The sequence below is a fragment of the Heteronotia binoei genome, chromosome 10 (genome assembly GCF_032191835.1).
Source record: "Heteronotia binoei isolate CCM8104 ecotype False Entrance Well chromosome 10, APGP_CSIRO_Hbin_v1, whole genome shotgun sequence".
Classification (NCBI taxonomy): domain Eukaryota; kingdom Metazoa; phylum Chordata; class Lepidosauria; order Squamata; family Gekkonidae; genus Heteronotia; species Heteronotia binoei.
In genome coordinates this window covers 70,216,955-70,241,406 of record NC_083232.1, presented here as the reverse complement: position 1 = coordinate 70,241,406, position 24,452 = coordinate 70,216,955, and the positions used below count along the sequence as shown (strand labels likewise).

Sequence of the window (24,452 nt, the reverse complement as noted above, 5' to 3'; positions counted from 1 at the left end):
TTCAGATGACCAAATGTGTTCCAGGAGTACCTCTGTAGAATTTTTACAAGTCCGGTGTTCTCTCCGAGTGACCAATAGTCATGATTTTAATACTTGATTCTAATATAGATGAGTAGGTAATTTAGCCGTTTAAAAGCTTTTTATTGATTGGTTTTTAAAGTTATGTACCTCTTTGAACCATGGTCATCAAACCCATTTGAACCATTCATTATCAATACCACATTTCTATATAGACAATACCTCTTCTCCATCTATCCCATCAAGTCCATTATCACCATTTTCACCCTGTTGAAAGAAAAAAGAATGCACATTATAAAGTTCTTTGGAGCATCTTCGAGACAGTGTTTGGGACACATTTTCTCTGCTCTAGATACCACACAGATTTTTTTTTCTTGGATGTTTAGTGTATCTGTCCAGATAGTAATATTCTGTAGGGTGAAAGGCCATGGCTACATGGTTGAGCATCTGCTTGGTGCACAGAAGGGCCCATGTTCAGTCACCAGCATCTCCAGTTAAGAAGCAACAAGGAATAGGTAATATGAAAGAACTCCACTTGAGATCTTGGAGATCTGCTGCCAGTCAGAGTAGACAATACCAGCCTTGAGGTATGATTCAGTATAAGGCAGTTTCATGCATTCATGGGTGTATCTAGATCAGTTCATTTCTAGTTGGTATGACATTATAATTTTATATTGTTTTACCCTTTTATTTGCTATAAACTACCTTGGGTCTCTTTTGGGGTTGGAGGGGGGCAGAATTTAAAAATATTTAATCAATTGGATAAATAAATTAATAATATGGGGCATTCTGCCTATGATTGCACACAAGGCTGGCTGCTCAGCCTGCAAAGTACTCTCATTGGTCAATGCTATTTCAAATCACTAGTGGGACTGGCCACAAACCATATTCAATAGGTTTAGGCTTCCCAATTTCCATGTCCCAGCGGGATCCCCCGGTTTTACAGGCTTCCCCACTCCCCCAGCCAGCTGGCTGGCGGGGGAAGCCCCACCCCTACAGCCGTTATGCACCTCCATGAACGATTCCCATAGGGAATTATGGGGAATTGATCTGTGGGTATTGGGGGCTCTGGGGGGGGCTGTTTTTTGAGGTAGAGGTGCCAAATTTTCAGTATAGCATCTAGTGCCTCTCCCCAAAATACCTCCCAAGTTTCAAAAGGATTGGACCAGGGGGTCCAATTCTATGAGCCCCAAAAGAAGGTGCCCCTATCTTTCATAATTTTTTATGGAAGGAAGGCATTTTAAAAGGTGTGCTGTCCCTTTAAATATGATGTCCAGAACTCCCTTGGAGTTCAATTATGCTTGTCACACCCTTATTCCTGGCTCTGCCCCCATGTCTCCTGGCCCCACCCCCAAAGTCTCCTGGCTCCACCCCCAAAGACCCCAGATATTTCTTGAATTGGACTTGGCAACCCTAAATAGGTTAAAAGAATAGTCTAACCATCTTAATACTATTCAAGCTACATTCAAAACTCGCTATCTAAACCATATGTTCCAGAAAACATTGGGTTCCCTTTTCATAAAGTTCTAACAGCTAAAGGGAAATATATGCATATTTATGCATACAGTTGTGTGACACCAGATCCATATATCAAAAGACAACATACTTTATTTCCTCGATATCCTCTTGTTCCCTGCAATTTAAAAGAAACATGCCATGAGTGAGTTATGCCAGGAAACTTGGGGCAGAAACCAAATATTGATTATCTCTCTGAAGTGCTAAAAGGAAACTGAAAATGGAAAAAAAAAACCCAAGTATTTTTTCTGACCCAGTATTGATGCATGCTGTGCAAGAATTGGGCCCACCCTCAACAGCTTCTCACCCCAGAGGCAACCTGACCAAGTTTTCCTGTCCTTTACAGTAGAGGGAACCACAGCAGCCATCAGCACAGCTCCCTCTCTATCCTCTTTTAAGCTGGGCTTCAGAGGAAAGGAGATTGCACTGCATTTGGAAGTTCTGCGCACCCAACAGATAAGCTAACAAAATATGGCAAAGTATTATTACTTAAATTGCTGTGATCTACTGCAAGTCCTAGGGATGAAGTAGGATAGGTATGAAATACATCTCTAGCAGCCAGCAGCAATGCTGCTTGGCTGCTGGGATGTCTTTGCCTCCCTGGTAGGTGAAGGGAGGACTTTGACCGCCTGTTTGGGTGCGTTTTTGAGGGGGCAGGGCTTGCTGCAGTAACGGCAGCACCATCCGCCCCCTTCCTCAGTCGCCAGCTGTTGATCGGCCCTCCCTCCCTCTCTGTTTGTTATGTAGGCAAGTGCTGGTTGTCTCATAATCTTGGGGGGCCAGGTAGGAATTTTTTGCTCCCCAGCTGATTGGCAGTTTGCTGGGGTGTTTTTTACCTACCCTACATAACTGGTCAATGGATTGTGGATTTGGCTATAGGGAGGTGCTGTTAAATAGGTTGGTCACTTTAGTTTGGCAGGTTTTTACTGTGCTTATGGTACCGGGCGGCTAGGGGAGGACCAGAAAGCATCCCCTCGTGGGGGTTTAGGGGTCTGGCAGGATCAACCTTCGGGTATGATGACCCGGGTTGGAAGAATGAAGACCGTCCTGTGAGGCTCGACTGGAAGGTGTCTTCCATTGAGACATGCATCCGGTGGTTGGGCCCTCTGGAGCTTGCCTCCTTGCTGAGCCGGCCTGGCAGGAGCTGTGCCACACAGCTTCAGCTGGGGGCTGGGTCTCTCGCCTGCTAATGGCAGGGGAGCAGTCTGTTGAAACCCCTGGCCCTGACCAGGCCGCAGTTCTGGTTTGCCCTTGCCATTTATTCTTATACTTAATAAAGTGGCCCTTAGTTATACCAATACCTTGTGTCCGACTCTTTATTCCGACTTGGGGGGCAAATGCAGAGAAGATAAGAGGAAGAACACAAATCATCCTCTTTGTATAACCACCCAGAATTACAGAAGAGTGCCACCACTTGTCCTTCTAGGGAAGCTAAAGTTTGGAGAGCTACAGTGATATTCTTATTGTTCAGAATACTGTGAGTTTTACCCAACCAGCTTTTCTGCTTGTGAAAAAGAAAGGAGGTATCTTCTTTGAACACCTAAAAAGGCTATGCTGAGAACTGTGGGACCTATACAGAAATAATGTGGGATGCCGCCTATAGTATGGAGGGGAACTGAATAAAACTGGCAGGGCCCAACCCTATGCCACTACATTAAAGGTATTCAAAGAGGAGAAATTTAAAATATTCAAATAGAATGTGGGAGAAACCAGCAAGACAGAAGGTAAGTGTACATCCAGCTTTAGATTGTATACAATAATTCTAGCAGTATTGGTCTGCCACAGCAAAAATACAGATAAGTGACACTTTAAAAGGACTACCAAGATTTTATTCCAGAAAAAGCTTTTGTGGACTAGAACCCATGACCTAGTGGGTCCTCCCCAAAGCAGATATTTATATATGAGGCTATGGAAAAGAAACAGGTTTCAAAGGATCATGAAATGCAGGAATTGTAAGGTGAAATGTAATTAAGTAAAATTCAAATGAAATCAAGCAAACTACAGTCTATTCCTTACAGAAGAAATTGGCCTCTTATTTAGCTTCGCTAAGCTAACACCTATAATGGTTATGGATTCCCAGGTTTTATGAAATCTTAATGATACAGTAAGGCAATAGGGGAAACCAAACTATATTCAGACTTTGCATTCTTATTCTAAGGGGTCTTGTTCAACAACCTCAGTTTCATTCAAGTACAACAACACAGTTTCATTAGGCACATCTGTATTGCACAGATCCTCCTTCCCATCATGGATTTGAAGCTCCACCCGTCTACTTTATGATTCCATCTAAAGGTTATTCTCCTTATCTCAAGGCCATTTATCTGGATATGTCAGGGCTCATTCTGCATTTATTATTTATTATATTTATAATCCACCTTTCTCATTGAGACTCGAAGTAGTCAATACAATCAACATGAGACATCTAATCAGCAATGTTAAGAAACATTGCGAGAGCTGAACAAACACAGCATGTTATATATGACAAAAAGTGCAGATACAATGCAGGAAAACCACATTTGTAGAAAACAAGGCAACACAGTAATACATGCAGCATCCAGATAATATGTCCTGTAAATAGCCCCACAGTCTCTTTCCCTTTATAAAGAACCTGAACCATACTGCTATAGTATAGCCAATTACCTTTATAGAAAAGGTTTTGTGGTCTAGAACATGTGAAATGCACATAGGGCAATAAAGCCCCAAGTTCATCATGCTTCAAGGAGGAAACATCTGCATTGAAAATGGTAAAAGACTAATTCCAGTGTAGCCCCCTGGAAAGGGAGGGGGGATTATGACCTGAATGCTGGTTTGGATACACCCTGGAAAAATTACACACAAGACCATCCACTTGCCTTCTGGCCCTGCTGCCCAGAGCAACCTGCTTCTCCTCGTTTCCCGTTGAAACCTGCTGGACCACGTTCTCCCTAATGAAGAAAGACAGATCAACAAGTGTTTAGCCACTATCACTCCTTAGGGTCATCAGCCCTTGGCCCTGAAGAACCCTCTTTGGTTCAAAGCAGAGGATCCACAACTGTGACATTTTTTGTTACTCTAGCATTTTACCTGCAGCATCTTTATCTGCTGGGCCTGCCAAACCACACCTTTTATTGCATCAGGAACTATCATCCCTAACAGTGATAAATTAAAAGTACAGGATCGCATAATAAAATTTCTAATATCACTCTGAACACGAGGTTGTCAGTTTGTGAAATTCCTGGCGATTTGAGGTTGGAGTTTCTGGAGGGGAAGGAGCTCAGCAGGGATGTGATGTCATAGAGTCCATCCTCTGAAGCTGCCATTTTCTCCAGGCGAACTAATCTCTGTAGTCTGGAGATCAGTTGCAATTCCAGGAGAACTCCAGGCCACATCTGGAAGTTGGCAGAAGTGGAATTCTAGCAGGAGCTTCTTTGTATATTAGGCCACACAGCCCTGATGTAGCCAATCCTCCAAGAGTTTACAAGGTTCTTTTTTGTAAGCTCTTGGAGGATTGGCTACATCAGGGGTATGTGGCCTAATATGCAAAGGAGCTCCTGCTAGAATGCCACCTCTGGAAGTTGGTAACTAGTGTTGTGGGGGAATCAGTGGCATTGAGCCCCCCTGGGTTGGCGAGAAAGAAGAGGGAGCACTATTTTAAAGAGTAAATACATTGTTGCATGTTCAAAACACTTCATGTAAATTATTTATACAATCCTAACAGAAGCTCTGCATGGTGGGTCGCTATTACTATTCTCATATTGTATGGGGGACTGTATGATGGTAACATGCTTAAAGCCATCTTCCAAGAATGCCTAAGGTCCTGTTTGGATTATGGACTTCCGAGCTCATGCTCCAAGGCATGACAACATTCAAAAGAACCATCCACATTTGGAATTATATGAACCACAGAATATATCAAACAGCTATGGCGCAAATTAAAAAATCAGGAGGGGGGAAGGATGACAGGATCCCCAGGTGTAGGGTATATGTTTACCTGGCAGGTGGCCCAAGTTTCCAGAAATAAAGTTATTTTAACATTTTAATGGGTTAAAAAACTTAAAATAACTAGTGATACTTGTGCATTCATATATGTACACAAACAAAGTAATTATCATCTGAAGGGAAGAGGAGAAACTAGCTGATTGGAAAAGCTGGGGATGGGAACTGTGAAATCAGGTAGAAAAAGAAACGAAGTGGAGGAGGATGGGGGTATAGGATTTTCTCTCCTCTGTAAGTCTTCACAGATGCTCTTCTTGTTTAATTCTAATTTCCAGGCATCTTTTGTTTAGGTGTTTGGGGTATTTTCCCAATCCATCAAACTTTGTGATACTTACGGTTCCTCCTTCCTCACCAGGGTGGCCAGGTGATCCTCTAAAACCAATCCTTCCCTGAAAGATCAGAAAACGGGATGAGAAATACAATTCAGTAAGGTTGTACCTTGCCAATAACATCTGTAGAACTAGCTGTTGGGAGATCCTTAGGTGGCAAAACAATGCCTACCTCTCACAGTCAGTCAACTGTACAAATCTCCCACCTTCTGCTACAGAGCTTTTGCTGCAGGTACCCCCACTGCCAGCACTAGGAACAGTCCTTTCTGCCTCTCTTGTGGCCTCAATTTATTTATTTAGGGAATTTTTATAGCACCTCTCCTGGGGCAGCTTGCATAACAATCCATAACATTAAAAATTATAAATTTAAAACCCAGCATTTTTTTTTAAGTCAGATTAAAAAAAAAAGATTGTTGAGCACTGAATGAATTTAACAATTTTTGGACTAAAAGCACACAATATATTGATTTAAAAGATTAATCTGTTAATTCAAAGCCTGACTAACCAAAATGTTTTGGCCTGGCACCTAATTGAAAATAACAGGCACCAAGTGAACCTCAAAGGGAAGGGCATTGCACATTCTCTTAGACTATGGAATTTCCTCTCTGCATCAATTCTTCTGGCTTTATTGAGCATTCTTAGATTTTATTGCCAATGTTTATTCAGTCTACAGAGAGTTTCCGCTGATTACTGTTGTTTTATTGCAACATTTGCAATAATGGATGCCTCTTCAAGTGTGATATGCCCACAAATTAGGACATGAATAAATAAATCCTTTCTTTTCATTTGGCATACAAAAATATGAGCCACCACACAACCCCCGTTAGACTGGAGCAGTGAAATCATCAGACAGAGAAATCACTGATATCACAATACATTCACATGTTGGTAGACTGACACAGTAATAAATGGAATGGAATAAACTCAGAGAAATAGGAGATCAGGATCAGATAATAGGCTGTTATAGTTTTACAAATGACATGGGCACTGGCCTCAAGGAATTAGCAGTGTAGAAACGCTATGTGGTACTTAATCTACATTTACTTGAATTTTTAAAAGAAAATTTAGGGATATAGAGAACAATATAAAATTGGAGTCCAAAGTGGGGTACAGAGGGAAAATCTCTGCTGCTAGGACAGCATGGATTAAGCTACAGTAGCAGGAATTAAGGCACTTGAGTGGCTAAACAACTTCTACTGACCCTGCCTGTCACAAAAATAATAACTTCATTAACCAGCTGCTTCTTACACCAATGTTCTTTGCCCTCAGGTGAACCCACTTGTGTCCAATGTAGTGGGAAGAGGGTTAGTGACTTTGGTGGCCCTGATAAAAGAAAGGCCGAGTATACATTTTATAAATAAATCAACTAAATAAATTCATTCTGTGTTGCTAAGTATATTTTTGTTAGGCATGGAGACTTTCTGTACTTTTCTGTATAGCCAAATGAAACTGGACTTTCCTCTTTTGGCCTGGATTTCTGTTGTATTTACTAGGGTTCCTTTGAAGCCTGAATTAAAAACCTATAGCCCACAAATTGGTGACACAGGCAATGTGATGGAGTGTGTCTTTGCCCACCAGTATTTCTTTCTAACAGGAGGGCTGAGTCAATTTCCCCTCTCAACTAGACTTGTGTGTGGACTGGACTGTCCTTTTGCTCCTTGTTCAAGCCATAAATAGCTTCCCACAGAAGGCTATGAAAATAATCACGTACTTTTCAAATTGCAAAAGTTAACAAAGAAAACAGATTGACTTACGCTCATGGAATACTTGGAAAGAAAAGATGTGTGCCAATTGGAGCTGGGCTTTTAATCCTTATTGCACATTTGTGGTTTGGAGGATTTCTTACTTTTCATTCTAATGCATTCAAGCATCGTGAAAGTAACATGAGAAGCTCTGGCAGAATGGTTCTGATCACTTTGACTTGCTTTTTACTTATTTTTCTCAGTCAAGCATACAAGACCGAACATGTGGCTTCTTGGTGAGGCTTTTCATCAACGATGCAGGAAACTTTTGGGAACATCAACATTTAAAGTGACCTTTTACAAAATGCCTGGTTTTTGTCAAGTCAAGCCTCTCTTTGGATTTCCTCTAAGGTTTGCTTGGAATTAGTTTTGTGTCTGTGCAGTGACAGCATTCAGCATACCAGATAACTATTCATCACACGTGCCTGATTGCTATGCCCAAAGTCCTCATTGAAAAGTTTGGTTGTATACACTTGTCAAAGAATGGTGTGGGGCCAAGCAGGTTTGCCACAGACAGGGTTGTCCCTACTTGGAATCTCTCCTCCCCACATACCTTCTTCTTTCTCCTGCTCCCTTCACCCTCCCTGCTCCCAGGCAACTCCCCCTCTAGTCAGGGTGTGCCCCAATGTGTGGCTGAGCCAGAGGTATGAAGAAGCCAGGCAGAGTGAACAAGAAACAGATAATTAAACAAATATTATCACAAGTATGTAAGGCCTTTGCAGAACAGAGACTTCCGCGACGCCTATGGGCTCCTCATTCTTTAGCTTTAGGCCTAGTATCATGACAGCACTCCTTCTGCATATGTTCACTTAGCAGCACTCTTCCCTCTTTATATCCTTTCCTTTTTGTTCTATATTCTGAAAAAGTCTGGACTTGTCTCGCATAGTCACTCTCAGGAGAAACCCACTGAGATGCCCTGCCTTCTAGCAAGATCACAAGGAGAGGAGGAGTGAAAGAAAGTCTCAACTTAGACAATAGGCATCCTATTCAACGAGAAGATGGTGCACACGAAGAGTCTGGTTCTGATGCATAGGAAAATATAGGCCCCCTTCTCCAGTGTTCAGACATGCTTAGTTGCTTTGACTACAACTAATGTCACTGCTGATGTGCCAGCAGTGTGTGTGCTTGAGTCAATCAGTGCTGCACAAGGACTTCCCTTCTTCAGGAGATATAATTAGTGGATACATCCCATATGCTGGCTTCAGCCTTCCTGGAGCATACAGTGTGAAAATCAATACCTAAAGTCCTGCCACCCTTCCCTGGTCTTACCGTTATTCCAAGAAGTCCAGGACTACCCCCCAGCCCATCGTCTCCAAAGCACTTGCAGCAAACCTTGCAGCATTTACGTTCTGCAATAGTGTCCTGCAATACAACAAACACCACTCATATTCTAGATCACTCATTAAACATTATCAAAAACAGAAGGGCACCTTTTCCTTTTCTACTTCTTTCATACAGAAACTTACAAGTTGTCTCCATAAGATGCCTGGAAGTAATGGATTTCCAATGTGCAATGGTTCCAGATACCCAAATCCTCTACCGAACTCTGTTTCCTGAAGTTCACTGTATTTCTCAACATTTTCCAGGCCAATCATTAAAAGCGCATCAAGCCCTGCAGGAAGAAAGGGGCTATTGATTTCATTCCCTAGCAAGCAAAAGGATTGTAGATAATTTATTGTCTGCATGGAATTATAGATGTCTTTCACCAAATGGGGTCAGTTTGATGTAATGAAACCTGTAGAATTGGAATGGATCCTCCTACTGTGGTGCTTTCTGAAGCAATTCTAGTGGTGGATCCTATTGTTCCTCTACCACTTCAGTGTTTTGCTTCAGAGAAGAAAAGGGTTCTTGATAGAAGAACAATTTTTTTAATTAATCCTAAGTAGGCAGCTGTACAGAAAAACTTACCCTTCATTTACAAACATGTTTGGCAAGTAACACTTTATATTTTCTCAAACCAAAAAAAGTTGGCTTGCACTTATCTCTATCAGATACTCTTTCAAAAAATACCCTTCTTATTGGTTTTTCTTGGGTTCTTTCCATAGTACTTAGATTCTGTCATTTTCCCTTGTGAGTCTCTATGGCCCCTTGCATCTGCTCCCTTAAATTAGAGCTAAGTAGACATGCTTTAGTTGTTCCAGATACTACTTAGCTGAAATTAAGAAATTATATTATCTTGTTCCTAGGACAATAAGTGATACCTTTAATTTATAAATAATCACAATAAAATACACATGATTTTCCATGATTTTCTGGAAACAGCACTGTAAAACTATCACAGGAAGTTCTGTTTGCATCCTTGCCATCTGTTCACCTGTCCTGTAATGAATCTATGAATGTTAGATACACTATATATAAAACAAAATGCAAGCCACTTTGAACATTTACTTAGACAAAAAGGTAGGGCTTACATTCTTAAAAATCAGAACAAATAACAATTTGAGATTGTTGTGTTTACTAAGAAGCTGTGTCTGTGTGCATGTAAAAAAGATAATGAGTAGGAGAAAATTAAAGAAGGCACACTTTTTCCTTGTTCTAGTCTTTCTCCTCCCTGCAAACAGGGACTCTGGAACCAAGCTGAGGCAATGCTATAGAATGTCCATATACCTTTTGCGCGAAGAGAGTCTGCTGTTGCTTTGAGGTTTTGCTTACTATCATCTGCTCCATCCGTAAACACTAGGAGTACCTGCAATGAAACATTTGTGATGAGGATGGGATAAAATACACATCTTACAAGACAATATATCAGCCAAACCATACACTTTCTCAAATATTTCAGAGCTACACCACTAATTACAGAAGAAGAACAGGAAGGAGGAGGAGACTGGATTTATGCACTGCCCTTCACTCAGAGTCTCAGAGTGGTTTACAATCTCCTTCCTTTCCTTTCCCCACAACAGACACCCTGTGAGGTAGGTGGGGCTGAGAGAGCTCTGAGAGAACTGCTCTTGAGAGAATAACTCTACAAGAATTGTGACTGACCCAACATCACCCAGCAGCTGCATGTGGAGGCATGGGAAATCAAACCAGGTTCTTCCAGGTTAGAGTTCCCACACTTAACACTTGCTAAAAGATAAGCATACTTAAAACAGGTGAGGACTGCAGAGAATTCTGAGGGCTTTCCCAGGGACAGATAGACAAGTTGGAGGGGATCATGCTTATCTTTCCTTAGTAACTAGTTTTCTCTGCCCCCCCCTCCAATTCCTTATGAAAACTAAAGAAGAGATAATAGAATAAAAATGGCAGCTCTCTAGTTTTTCTCAGATTTAAAATTGTGATCAGATTCATCAAACTGTGATGCTGGAGAAGACTCTTGAGTCCCTTGGACTGCAAGAAGATCAAATCAGTCAGTCCTAAGGGAAATCAACCCTGACTGTTCCCTGGAAGGTCAGATGCTGAAGCTGGAGCTCAAATACTTTGGCCACCAAATGAGAAGGGAGCACTCACTGGAGAAGACCCTGATGCTGGGAAAGACAGAAGGCAAAAGAAAAAGGGGATGGCAAAAGATGAGATGGCTGGACAGCGTTACTGATGTAACTAACATGAATTTGAGCGGACTCTGGAGAATGGTGGAAGACAGGAGGGCCTGGCGTGACTTGGTCCATTGGGTTGCAAAGAGTCAGACTCAACTGTGTGACTGAACAACAAAGAAACCCTGAACCAGTGCCTGGAGGCGGTTATGGAGTGGTGCTCTTGGATCTGGTCCTACTGCTTGGTGAGCAGGTAGCACCTGTGGACAGAAGTGCCTTTTACCAACTTCGTCTGATTAGCCAGCTATGGCCTTTCCTGGGCAGAAAAGATGTGGCCACTGTGGTGCATGCCCTGGTTACATCTAGACTCGGTATTGCAATGTGCTGTACTTAAGGCTGCCCTTGAGAAGTGCTCAGAGCCATAAATGTGAGCAGAATGGTGTTGCCAGGATGCTGACTGGAATGGGTCATAGGGACCCAAGTCTTGGCTCATCCGTACAAGCTCCCAGTTTGCTTCTGGGCAGAATCCAAGGTGCTGGTGTTGACCTTTAAAGCCCTATATAGTTTGGGACCAACATACCTGAAAGGCTGGCTTCTCCCTTATGGACCCACCCAGCCACTATGGTCATCTTCAAACACTCTGCTTTGGAAAACCTCGCCTTCTGAGACTAGATGGGTAGCAATCTGGGAGAGGGCTTTCTCAGTCATGGCACTGAACCTCTGGAATCCTCCTCCCTGAGAGATTCATAGAGTCATAGAACCATAGAGTTGGAAGGGACCTCCAGGGTCATCTAGTCCAACCCCCTGCACAATGCAGAAACACACAAACACCTCCCCCTAAATTCACAGGATCGTCATTGCTGTCAGATTCATCAGATCCATCAGTCCCCTTCTGTTGCCATCTTCTGCCAGCAGGTGAAGATTTTGTTTTGGCATTTCCCCACTGATCTGCCCAATGTTTTAATTGCTTTTATGCCTTTGTATTTTAATTCTGACATTATTTTAATGATGCTTTGGGGGTTATTTGGTTTTGATGGTTTTAACATGTGATTGTGTTGTGTGTGTTTTGAATTTGTTAGCTGCCTTATTGGCCCTTGAGAGAGCAGAAAGGTGAGATATAAATTCTGTCCATTAAAAAAAAAATACAATCTTCTTCATGTAGCAGATTTTAGCAAATAACTAGGTTTTCTGTTCAGAACTTACAGGACACTGTTAGAGCTGGTGGCAAAGATTACAGCTGTGTTTGAGACACAGATGGCATAACTCATGATCCATCAAACCCAGTGCAGAATATGTACTGGGAACAGCAAGCCTTTGACAGAGCCGTTATTTTATTCCAGAAGGAATAAAAACACTGGGCGTGTCACAAATTGAACAGGCTTGTTTTAGGATAAGATCTTTTAGGATATGGCGGAGCTAACTCTCCACGTTCTACTTTGTTCTATGCAATGGGTAGAAGGTTTAGAGCTAGGGATGTTTAAATGCCTGCTCACTTGGCTCACTTTCTATCCACCAGTGCTGATCAGGCAGCAAATTTATTTTATTTTATTACATTTATATCCTGCCCTCCCCTGACAGGCTCAGGGAGGCTTATCAACAGCCTGTTTGGCCATTTGGAAACAGTTTGTGTGTATTCGCAGGAAGAGGCTACTTACAGGCATCAATTAACTTGAATATCTGTATATCTAATAAAGTTTTTGTACGTTGGCTCTGGTCACTGACTATAATGATAATAAAACTGAAACTGAAATTCAGACCGATTCCCCACTAGATTTGTTCTGGCATCGGAGCTCTTTCCACCCCCCTCCCACCCCCGCACTTGACTCTTCTGTCCAATTTTGCACAAGCTGCCGTGGAATGGCAACTTGCACCACCTCTTTCCGCGGCAAGCAAGATCCTCTGAAAAACGGTTTCTGTTTGCCATGGGGAAGAGGAAAGGTGAGTCGCAGCCCCACAGCGGCTTGTGCTAAATCAGACGGAAGCATCAGGGGGAAAAGAGCTCTGACACTGGAACAAGCCTAGTGGGGAACTGGTCACAGCCATCAAAAGCCAGCTCCCAGCTGATGAGGGATCAGCTAAGAGTCAGCGTCTAATCTCCTACTGGAGAAATTCTGCCTTGTTCCCAGCAAAGTTTCCAGGGGGTGGGGATCAGGAGCAGAATCCCTGCCGATTGGCTGGAAGTTGGCTTCTGGAAACTTTGCTGCTTCTGAATTTTCCATTGGAACCTTGGCTGCTTTCTAGGCTTGCTGAGGTGCAGCACCTCGGGGGAGGATGTGATCAGTAGCTCAGTTCTTTCCTTGCTTTTCTTTGCTGTGGAGAAAAAGAGAGAAACAGGTCTTTGTGCTCTCCCTTTTGTTCAATAGCGATGCTCCAGCCTCTAGGTGGGGGCCTGGGGATCTTCTTGAATTACAGCTAATGTCCAGACTACAGAGATCAGTTCCCCTGGAGAAAAAGATGCTTTGAAGAGTGGGCTCTATGGCATTCTACCCCACTGTGGTCCCTGTCCCCCACTGAGGTCCCTGTCCACTCCAGGACAGAGCTGCAGGTTCCACTCCCAGATCTCAAGGAGTTTCCCAGCTGGAGATGGCAACAGTATTCTTCTGCCAGTGGCCAGCAGCACCTGGCAATGCTAGTCCCCACCAAGTTTAGAGAGGGGAGGGAGGAGAAAACAGAATATTCTACCCCTCCCTTTTGAGATCAAAAGCATCTCTTTGATTCCGCCCAGCTTGGAAGGCAAGGAAGAGAAATTAGCTCTTTTTCTCCTGTTTTCACTGCAGAAGTCAAAAGCATTTATTCTGTCCTTGGCCAGTTTAGAAGAGGGGTAAGAGCTCCCTTTTGCAGCTTTACTGTGCAGCTATGTTGCTGTGTGGATGGAATGGGAATGAACTGGACTGATCTGCTGTGAGTCCGCTTCTGGTTATTTGGCAGCTGCTTGAGTTGCACAACTGAATCCAAACATATCCCTGATCAGTTCATAGACTGATGGTATCAAACAAAAGAGATTTGCTTTGTTGAACAGATTAATTGAGAAAATCCAATCCTAGTTAGAGCTGATGAATTTTGTCTGATGAAGTCTGCTTAGAGCATACGAAAGCTTACTTTCTGAATAAAACTTAGTTGGTCTTAAAGGCGCCACTTGTCTACTGCTTTGTCCTAGCTAGAGCCGTTTTTGCATTACCAAAGACACACTGTGAATTTGCTAAGTGGGGGGGGGGGGAGGTAAAGATAGTCCCCTGTGCAAGCACCAGTCATTTCCAACTCTGGGGTGACATCACATCACGATGTTTACATGGCAGACTTTTTTATGGGGTGGTTTGCCATTGCCTTCCCCAGTCATCTACATTTATCCCCAGCAAGCTGGGTACTCATTTTACTGACCTCAGAAGGATAAAAGGCTGAGTCAACCTTGAACCAGTTACCTGAACCCTGCTTCCGCTGGAGTCAAATTCAGGTCATGAGCAGAGGACTCCGACTGGAGTGCTGCAGCTTACCACTCTGCACTACAGGGCTCTCGCTAAGCAGGAACAACCTTGCATATTTGCTCTGAGTCAGCTCTAGGTTTGTGTATGCAGTAAGTACTGTCAATTTGCTTCTGACTTACGGCAACCCTATGACCTCCTATTGTTAACAACCTTGCTCAGGTCTTGCTAGCTGAAGTTTAGTGCACTTCCAAAGCCCACCATCCTCCCTGGCATAGTGCCATGCTGTGCCAAGGCTGGCTAGGAAATTCACAGAGTGGTAACCAAGCAGCTGCAGCTGCTGCGCTATGTTTCACAGCTGGGCAGAATATTCAGGCAAGGGAGCAAAGGAGCTTTGTTTGCAACAGTGTAAAGTAAGTAAGTAAAGTAAAATTTTATTTATATCCCGCCCTCCCCCGCCAAGCAGGCTCAGGGCGGCTAACAACAACAAAACAACAATACATTTAACAAAACATTAAATTAACCCCAAACCGATTAATACATTAGTTAAAACAGTTACTAAGTCTAAAAACATTAAGTTAGATCTGACAGTATCGTTATTAATCGACGCTATGCCTGTCAGTTTGTGTAATGATGGCGGATCTCCAGACTGGACCATTTTGATGTTTCTTTGTGGACTTGGTCAGCCGTTCATGAATGCCTGTTTGAAAAGGGTGGTCTTGCAGGCCCTGCGGAACTGATCAAGGTTCCGCAGGGCCCGCACCTCCTCTGGGAGTTGATTCCACAAGGAAGGGGCCGCGGTAGAGAAGGCCCGTGCATAGGTAGTCCGAAGTTTAACTTCTTTTGGCCCAGGGGTGGTCAATCTGTTTTTGCCTACTGACCTCAGTGCTCTCTGGGGCTCATACGGGGAGAGACGGTCCCTCAGGTAGGTCGGTCCTCAGCCATATAGGGCTTTAAAGGTAATCACCAGCACTGGTCCTTTGGGTAAAAGGACTTACCAACCTGGAAAGGCTACAACAGTGATACTAGGACAGGTTCCTTGCAGTCAATTCTACCAGTTTCATCCCAACCCCACCATCGTGCAGCTGTTGGTAAATGACAGACATGCCTGACCAGGTTGGTTGCTATTTGAGATTGAGGTCTAGAAATTTCCTTTTTCTTTGAAGCAATACTAACTATCCCTCTGGAAAGCACAGGATGATGACATTATCTGACCTATGGAAATTTATTTTCCAACAGATCATGAATCCTGAGATTGTGACTCAGCATGCCTGGAACAAAACAGGGAATGACTTATTCCATTGGAAAACTCATTCCAAGCTACATGCTCATTACTTGGAACTTTCCCCATCATACAAAAAAGCAAGTGCTTACCTTCACTTTAGTAGAGGCCAGACTGAGTGATCTGTCCCAAAAGCCCTCTAGGAAGCTTCTATTCAAGTAAGTGTTCATTGTGGTCTGCACTTCCAGGAATTTCTGAATGATCTCTTCATTGTATGCTTCAAAGCCAGAGTCAAACGAGGGCTGACCATTTCCAGCAAACACTTGGTACCTAAACCTGATATTCATGGGAGGCTCAACAGGGCAACTGATATTGCCTATGGAAGCCATCACAGGCACTAGCCTGGACAGTTGTGCTTGCATTGTCTGCTTCAGACGCATTGTTGATGCACGCGTGGAACTATCAACTGCTATAGAAATATCGATGTTGCAGTCTGTAAAGAAGGGGAAATCAACTTTATTACAACACACATAATATTTCATTGCAATCTTCCCAGTTGGTCCTTGGAGTGCAAATAGGGTTGCCAGGTCCCCCCTGGCAACTGACAGGCAATGGGGAGGGGACTTGCCAGGAGCAGAAGGGAGGCCCATCCAACCTACAGTGACCTGTCTCCGTCACTGGCCACAAGATCCAGAAGTGATGTTTTACTTCCGGGATGCTGGGGTGTCACTCTTGTATTAGGGCAAAAACTCTATGGTAAATTACCTTCTACCATAGAGTTTTTGCCAAAATATTAAAGTGCCTGATGTCCTGGAAGTGACAGCATCATTTTTGGGTCATGTGGGATGCACATAGACCTGTCGCTGCACATGGGAGGATTTTCTCTCTTTTGGGGGGTAAGTCCCCCCATGGTGCTGGCCAGCTGATGGGTGGTGGTGAAGTAGGGCCAGGCACTGGGGGACTCTCACCTTTACCAGGGGGTCTGGTAATTCTAAGTACAAATGACATGCTGGGAATTCAGAATTAGAAGTTGTAATCAGAGGATTTGGGTATTTGGCTAATATAAACTGAGCATTTCAGGGACTCATCTATTTATCCTGGCTGAGGGTCTCGACCACGGTACCTTAGTGACAGGGGCCTGAGATGCTGCTGACAGTTGGCTTAACCTTCAGCTTTTTCATCAAAAGATGAACTGATGTTTAATTCCAATGGAGTGAATGTGACAAGTGGAACACATAAGAAGAAAGTGTTTTAGATTCCCCAAAACCTAGGAAAAGTATGGCCCAGAACAACCTGCCCTCACCCCTGCAGGTACAATATAGATGTGTATACTTCTGTGCTACAAAAGAAAAATTGTTTTCTCACTCAGTAGACTCCAGTTTTGACAAAATGTCTCAGAGCATAAACTGAGGGGCCACAGCTTGAAGTGGTATTTAAAGGGTTCATGATCCTTTTTACAATGTTTTTTTGTTCCATCCCAAAAAAGAGTAGAGGGCTGGGCATAAAGTAAAACACACTTACGAAAGCAAAAGAAAAGCAGCTTTTCAGGAGGCACCGCTGGGATTCAATCCCAGGACCTCCTGTTTACCATGAAATTTTAGAAAGCCAATAAAAACAGGAGGTGAGCTATCATTACTGCCACGGCTGTTTATGATGAACTGAATGACAGGAGGCAGCAGGGTCTGCTTCTGAAGTAACTGTAGAACACATGAGTCAGTCGGATCCACTCCTGGATCATACAAAGTAGCGGAACAGGTGACACAAAGTTGCAGAACAGTGACACAAAGTTGAATAATCAGAGGGGAACTCAACTCACTGGTAAAAAGAGATAAGACCATAATGCAGAAACGGTCACTTTCACACATTCTAAATAATGCACTCTCAATTCACTCAAAACAATTCACTCCCCACTTGCAAATGATTGCTTTAGGGCATTGAAAGTGCATTATTTAGCATGTATGAAATTGCATTCACACTGTGAATTTCACTGTGAAATTGAGCATGCCCCACTTCAGAGTGTGGCCACACAAGCAGGAAGAGAGGTTGTTTCACCAACTCCGGCCCATTTTTCCCTGATTTAATCTAGGCGTCTGTTATTAGCATTTTAAGAGAGGAAGCCATGTTTATTTCCCTTTAAAATGGTAACAGTAGCACGGGAAAGCTGGTTTCAATCAGCAACACTAAGCAGGATCTGAAACACCCTCTTCCCTCTCCGCACTGTTGCGATCAGAATCAAAGCTGCACATGCCATTTGCCCTTCAAAAATGTGCAGAGACCAGCAGACTTTGACACGTCTGCTTGCGCCTTTACACAGAAAGCATTTGTCAATCGAGCAACACTCAACTGCTTCTTGACTAGATGTTTCTATACATTCAGTACAGCTGTGTCATATTGTGGCAGGAACTGATTTGGATGCACAGAGCTCAGCAATTAATTATAGGATTTCTTTTTAAAAAAAACAGTACTCAAGATTTGGATAGTTCGATCACAGGAGGAGGGGGGAAGTTTGACATTCCCTATTTGTCTTCTTAAAAGCATGTGAAAGCTTTTTGTTCTAGGAAGCAAGTTCTGGTTCCAGAAAGGTCTTGGCCACCACTGCTCATATTTCCATGCTTCAACTTCTCTAAAAACAGTACAAATCACCATATGAAGAAGTGTATTAAATAGCATGTCAAACAAGCATCACTGACACGTCTAAACACTTGGTACATCTACAGTCACTCTTTGAGCATAGAGTTGCCAGGTCCAGGGCGAGAAACTCCTGAAGATTTGGGGATGGAGCCTGGGGAGGACAGGGACCTCAATGCGGTACAATTCCATGCTCCAAAGCAGCGTAGAGTCCACGCTCCAAAGCAGCCCTTTTCTCCAGGGGATCTGATCTCTGTAGTCTGGGGATGAGCTGTAATTCTGGGGGTTCCCCAGGTCCCACCTGGAGGCTAACGTCTTTAGCCAAACATGTATAAAAGACGATTACACATTTAAGCCAAGTGCTTATTTTTTTTTCTTTGCTTGTTTAAACACTATACTATGCTTAACTATTATATGCTTAAAGTGACTTTATCCTTTCTGTGCCAGATTTTTCATGGAGATTTTACATCAATGGTTCCCAACATGGTGCCCTGGTCACCATGGGGTCAACCAACACCTTTCCTGTTGCTTGCCAACTGTTTTTTAAAAGTGCATGAGGCTCGATGAGGATTTTGCCCAGCAGGGCTTCTGGTCAGCCACTGGATATCAGGCCGGCTCTGCAGATTGGGGGAGGAGTGCTTTAGAAACTGCAGCTGCTGCCACCATCACACAAGAATATTCACTGCATGACTGATGGTAAGCTATGTGCATGTAAGAAAATATTTCTAAAGGCTGTGTTCATTTTAAAAGGCATTGTGCTAAGAAGAGCTTTCTTCTGAAATGTTGAAGGGTTATTATTAGAGATTTGCATAATCTCACTCAGTGACATGGTTGCTCTACCACCTGCAGCAGCCATTTTGTGGCTATGCTCACCAACCTGTGTCCAAATTCCAAAGGTGTCCATATGTTCAAAAAGGTTGGGGAGCCCTGCTTTAAATGCATAAGGAACAGGTTCAAAACTTGTGTGTACACAGGAAATATATTTTATTGGAAATGAAGAAGGGCTTGGGGCTTCTGGTAGAACATGCTTTATAGAGAGAAAAGAGCTTAGTAAAGCTATGAAAACTGACCATGTTTCTGTAAAGCAGTTGATTGAAAAGTGTAACAAAGTAAAAAAGGGGAATAAATAATATAGAGTAGTCAAATTACTTTAGAAAAATAGTCTTGCCATCTCATTCAAGCATATCCAAAAACCAGGGAAGAGGCAAATAACAATTATTGAGGGTGTGCACAACAAAACAAAAAAGTCTTCACCCACATACCTTTTAGAGTATCTGGTTCAGAGCTTAAGACAATCAGAATTACCTCCTCTCAAGGCACAGCTGAGTACTGTGGAGGTTACACTAGAAGGCACTGTTGCATCAACCGTGAACTAGTTTTGTTTGGTTTTTTTAAGGTTCCTACTAAAAATACAGACGTGGTTGTTTCTGGCTACATGCCTTTTTCAAAACATTTGAACTCTGCATTGGTAAGAATAGTTTTGCTTTCAGCTGACTAAATTTATCATAGATCAAAAGAGTCCTTCCCAGCTGTTAAAGCAGGCTTTTGTGGAACTCAGGGTTTTTTTGTGGAACATTTTTTAAACCAAGGTCATACTTATCCTCCCATTACTTTAGACCAAACTACAGGTGACATTTGTAAATAAGTCAGCTCCATGTTCTGATATTCCTTTCCCCCCAAAGCCACATAGCAGGTGCAGGTAACGCCCATGTAAAATTCTACAAGCCTGATTCAGCTCAGGACCACACCATGAGGGAAGGAGGGGCTCCTGCCTCCCCACCACCACCATTTACCCAACCTGAAGTGGCACCGGGGTGTGTTATTTGACCCATCAGACAGCTGCAACATAATCCTAGCCCTAACCCCTCTGGTCCTATAATATCCATCAAATGGCTAAAAAGCCTGGCCTTGTCAGCAGCCGTAACTGCATAAGGAAACATGGACAGTTTCCTGGCTGGCCAAGAGCTGGTTGTCTGTGACTTCCTTCCTGGCTGTGCTATGTATGGGATTTTATTTGACTGACACTAGTCATTGGACTACCAATTGCTCCTTTGGGTGGGTTAGAACTCTTGCTGGCCTGATCTGAAGGGCTCACCTGTGGCCCACTGAGCATTGCCCCTGACTTGTTCCACCACATCTGGATTCTACAGCTTTTATTCCCTTTCATCCTGATCTTGCTAAAAGCCAGGTTATCATAACATCAGAAGGGATCCTATGGGTCATTGTGGTATCCTTGGTCAGCAGGGCTATATTGTGCCGGCGTTGTGCCAGGATACATAACAAAAAGCATACATAACAAAAAGCATACATAACATATTGTGCCGGCGTTGTGCCAGGATACATAACAAAAAGCAATAACAGAGACACAATTCCAGCCAGAATACCTGATCCCCTCATCTGATGAAGTGTGCTTTGTCTCCCTCGGGGAGACAAAGGTGAATTCTCCTGAATTTGTGTAACCATTCAAACCGTTTAACCAAATTCTGTTGTATTGCATACAAAATTTGGTAAGACAGATGCCTGCTGAATTTAGAAGGCTATCCTTGGAGTATCTTGGATAGGAGAAAATGGGTGGAAGGGTGTCGTCTTGGTTAAAATCAAGGGCTTTAAAAAATATGCTACAGTCCTTCCCTACCCTAGCATTAAAGTCGCCCACTAGAATGATTTCTATAGTTGGAAATTTCCTCTCTAATTCCTCCATGAGTGTGGCCAAGTGTTCCCAATATTGCAAAAGAGTTAGCTTATCTAGAGAGGGTGGTACATATACATTCACAATAATTAAGGAGAATTTTTTGAGAAGCTTGACGACCTGCACCATAGAGATGTTTGCCTGTAGAGTGATGTGTTCCAAGGCAAAATGTGAGGAGACAAGTATAGACAATCCTGGCCTTAAAGGTGCAACTTGACTCCTGCTTTGTTCATAATAGAGGTGGTCTGAGATATGATGCAAAAAGGGGTTATTTAGCTTAGTCTCTTACAGCCATGATCTGAGTGTAGTTATAGTCACCCATCCAGCTGTCTTGTGGGTTCCCTGGTTTTGAGCTGTCCCCACCAGGGTAGCAGTAAACCCCTTCTGCCTTCCCTTTCCTTCTCTTCCTCCTCTTCCAGACTGACCCTCTTTCTTTCTCCATCTCCTTGTCTTCCAGAAGCCAGTCCCATGTCAATTGTATGCAAATGTAAACAGTTTATAGCACATGCTGGGAAAGTGAAACTGATCTGCCAGGTAGATCATCTAAGTGACAGAAGGTGGCTGGTTGCCAGATTGCATCAGCCTGAGCAAAGTCAGCATGACTCAGCAGGAAGCTGATTGGTTACCTGGCTGGACTTGATGTATAAATGTACAAGGACACTTTACTGTGTGTGGGATATGTATGGTGGAGAGCAGCGGAGCACTTTGTCGGATTGGAGAGTGAGAGGTGTAAATAAATTGTATATAGTGGTTATAACACTACTGTGTGCAACCTTCATTCTTTGCGTCACTAAAGACCACCCTCCTAAGCACGGGCGCATCAACATCCCAGCCCCCTCCTGCTTCCACTCCTCCTTCTTAAGCCTGACTCTGCATCTTGCTTCACCATATTCCTCTTTGCACCAGCTCATCTTCATCATGAGCATGCCCCAGCTGAGACTGTGCAGGGCCAGACAGTCAGTGGGCTAGGATTCAGCCCTGCATGGAAACCCAGGAGACATTGCCAAGCCAACAGGTGAATCCATGCACCTGGCAGCAAAAAGCCCATTTGTGGTTGCAGTGCTTTCTCCTTTTTCATGGGCAGACTTGCCATTCTAATCCCACCTTTCCATGGTGGCCCTGCAGGCAGGGTAGGTGTTGTTTTCCTGCCATCTCTGCACTGGTCTTTGCCATAAAGGTTTTCCCTGCAATGCATCCCTTTTTCAAGCCAGGGTGCCACCAGGTAAGGAGGGCTATTCAGATCTTATCCCTTCAGCACAGGCAGCATTTTGACACGCCCATCACAGTCATCCAGCCCAATGTCTTGCACTTCTAACATCTCCAGAGGTATTTTAACCTTTGAAACCTGGTGAAAACCACCAGCAAAGAAGTTTTCATAAACATCTAAGGTACCTTATTCCACTGATAAGCCATACTTACCTGTAGAAGTTTTTCCCTAAATGCTAGTATGGTAATTCAATCCCACTCTTTTATTTTATTTTACAAAATGCACACCCTGCCTTTCTGCCCTTGTAAGGACCACTGGATGATTCTGTTCTGAGGTAGGCAAACAGTGATTTCATCTTTTTTCTTCTTACATCCCTTTAAAGATGCACATAACCTATATTATCTATATGCTGAACACATTCAGTTCATTCTCTGTCATTAATCTTTAGACTCTTTTCTCCTCTCAGCTGTCAAATCACCTAGAATCAAGTAACCTTTCTCTTTGCAAATAAAAGCTAATACTCCTGTACTGCAGCAAAGGCATACCACAAACACTACTCAGACTCACCTCGTGGCTGATCAGCACTCTCACAGACTTCCTTAAAGATTGTCTTCTCAATTGTTTCCAGTTCATTGAAGTTATTCACCCTGAATACTCTCTTTGAACTACCAGCAATCTGATTCAGCTCAAAGGAGTCTGAAATTTCACTTCCTATTCCTACTGAGAAAATATTAATCCCATCCTTCCTCAGAGTGACGGCTGCCTCACTCACACTGTCATTGGATTCCCCATCAGTCATGACGATGAGGGCTTGGAGCACCCCCTGGTTCTTACGGCCTCCGTTGGCAGGCTCAAAGACTTTCTTGACGAAACTGAGCGCCTTGCCGGTGAAGGTGGTCAATTTCAATTGGACAATGCTATCAATTTTCTTCTTGATCTCAGTGTCACTGTAGAATTCGTTGAGATAAAATTCTTTCTGAGGACTTCTGCTGTACTGGACCACCCCAATGCGGACTTTGTTTTCAGCTATGACAAAGCTGTTCACAATGTTCTTCATGAACGTCTTCATCGCCGTGAAATTATGTTTGCTTATGCTTGCTGATCCATCCAGCAGAAACACAAGGTCTGCCTGCTGAGTTTCACAAACTGTAGAGAGAAACACCCATGTTACCTCATGAAGAAAGCATGTGTGAACTAGCTAGAGTTGCCAGGTTCTCCCTAGTTACTGGAAGGGGATGGGGAGGGGTAGGATGGCCAGACCTAGATTAGGAAACTTCTTGGGATTTGAAGGTGGAGACTAGAGAGGACAGGCACCTCAGTGGGTTACAATGCCATTGAGCCCACCCTCTAAAGCATCCATTTTCTCCGAAGGAACTGATCCGTGTAGTCTGGAGACAAGCTGTAATTCCAGGGGATCCCCAAGTCTCACTTGAAGGCTGGCATCTCTACAACTGGCCCTTCTAGACTACACAGACGACAAACCTCAGTCTATTTACTGGAGAAGAAAGTGCCGTTGAACTTGAGACTGATTTCTAAGAAGCTGGGCTGTTACTTGAGAACAGTCCTATAGAATTCAGTAGGATTGCAACCTGGGACTTGTGGAGCTTCCTTTTGCTCATTTTGTCCTTTCTTGTGGTGTTTGATTTGGTGTTTGCCAACAGCACTTACAAGCAAGCAAAAGAAATCAGAAACTGAATTAAATCAATGAGTTCCATATTTCTAGAAGCTTCATTTTTATAACATTAGACTTTATTTGTATCCTAAGAGAAACTTGCTGGACTTTATGACTGGGGAGCCACATGTTTGAATACACTCCCACCCCATCTCCAGATCATGTTGCATCCATGATGAGGGGCAATAGTTTCCTTCTCAAGAGGAAGATAGAGTCTATGGCAGGGGAACTTGTTTTCTGTCCACCCGAGAGGTTTTCTCAATTGCAACCCTTTTCATTTTAATTCTCTGTCCTTGTATTTATATACTACTTTTCATTTTTCATGGAACACAGCATGACTTATACCCAGCCACTCACTGAATCCAAATCTGCTTAGCATGTCTCATTTGCCCTTGAAGCACAGCCTGGGATGTGTGTGAAGTGCACCAAAAAGGGGTTAAAGTCAGGATAACTGAAAAAGAGGATAGCATTGCTTTTGCCCTCTGACCACATGGAGTGGGCTATGGGTTCCTTCTTGAAGGATTTCCCAGCTACCTGATAATTCTACCACCATTAGTTTTGCTTAT

At 43.3% G+C, this 24,452-nt stretch overlaps 1 protein-coding gene across 1 annotated transcript in view; it reads right to left on the bottom strand.

The window, feature by feature from the left end:
- Positions 1 to 23,353, bottom strand: part of LOC132577922 (collagen alpha-4(VI) chain-like) — a 37,419-nt gene extending 14,066 nt beyond the window's left edge. The window contains exons 1-9 of the mRNA XM_060247711.1: positions 22,782 to 23,353; positions 15,843 to 16,183; positions 10,187 to 10,265; positions 9,046 to 9,191; positions 8,849 to 8,941; positions 5,844 to 5,897; positions 4,386 to 4,457; positions 1,625 to 1,651; positions 241 to 285 (exon numbers count right to left, since the gene is read on the bottom strand). Coding sequence (XP_060103694.1) covers positions 241 to 285; positions 1,625 to 1,651; positions 4,386 to 4,457; positions 5,844 to 5,897; positions 8,849 to 8,941; positions 9,046 to 9,191; positions 10,187 to 10,265; positions 15,843 to 16,183; positions 22,782 to 23,283 — 1,359 coding nt within the window. The 5' untranslated portion in view covers positions 23,284 to 23,353. The remainder of the gene's footprint in view (positions 1 to 240; positions 286 to 1,624; positions 1,652 to 4,385; positions 4,458 to 5,843; positions 5,898 to 8,848; positions 8,942 to 9,045; positions 9,192 to 10,186; positions 10,266 to 15,842; positions 16,184 to 22,781) is intronic.
- Between the last annotated feature and the right edge of the window lie 1,099 nt (positions 23,354 to 24,452).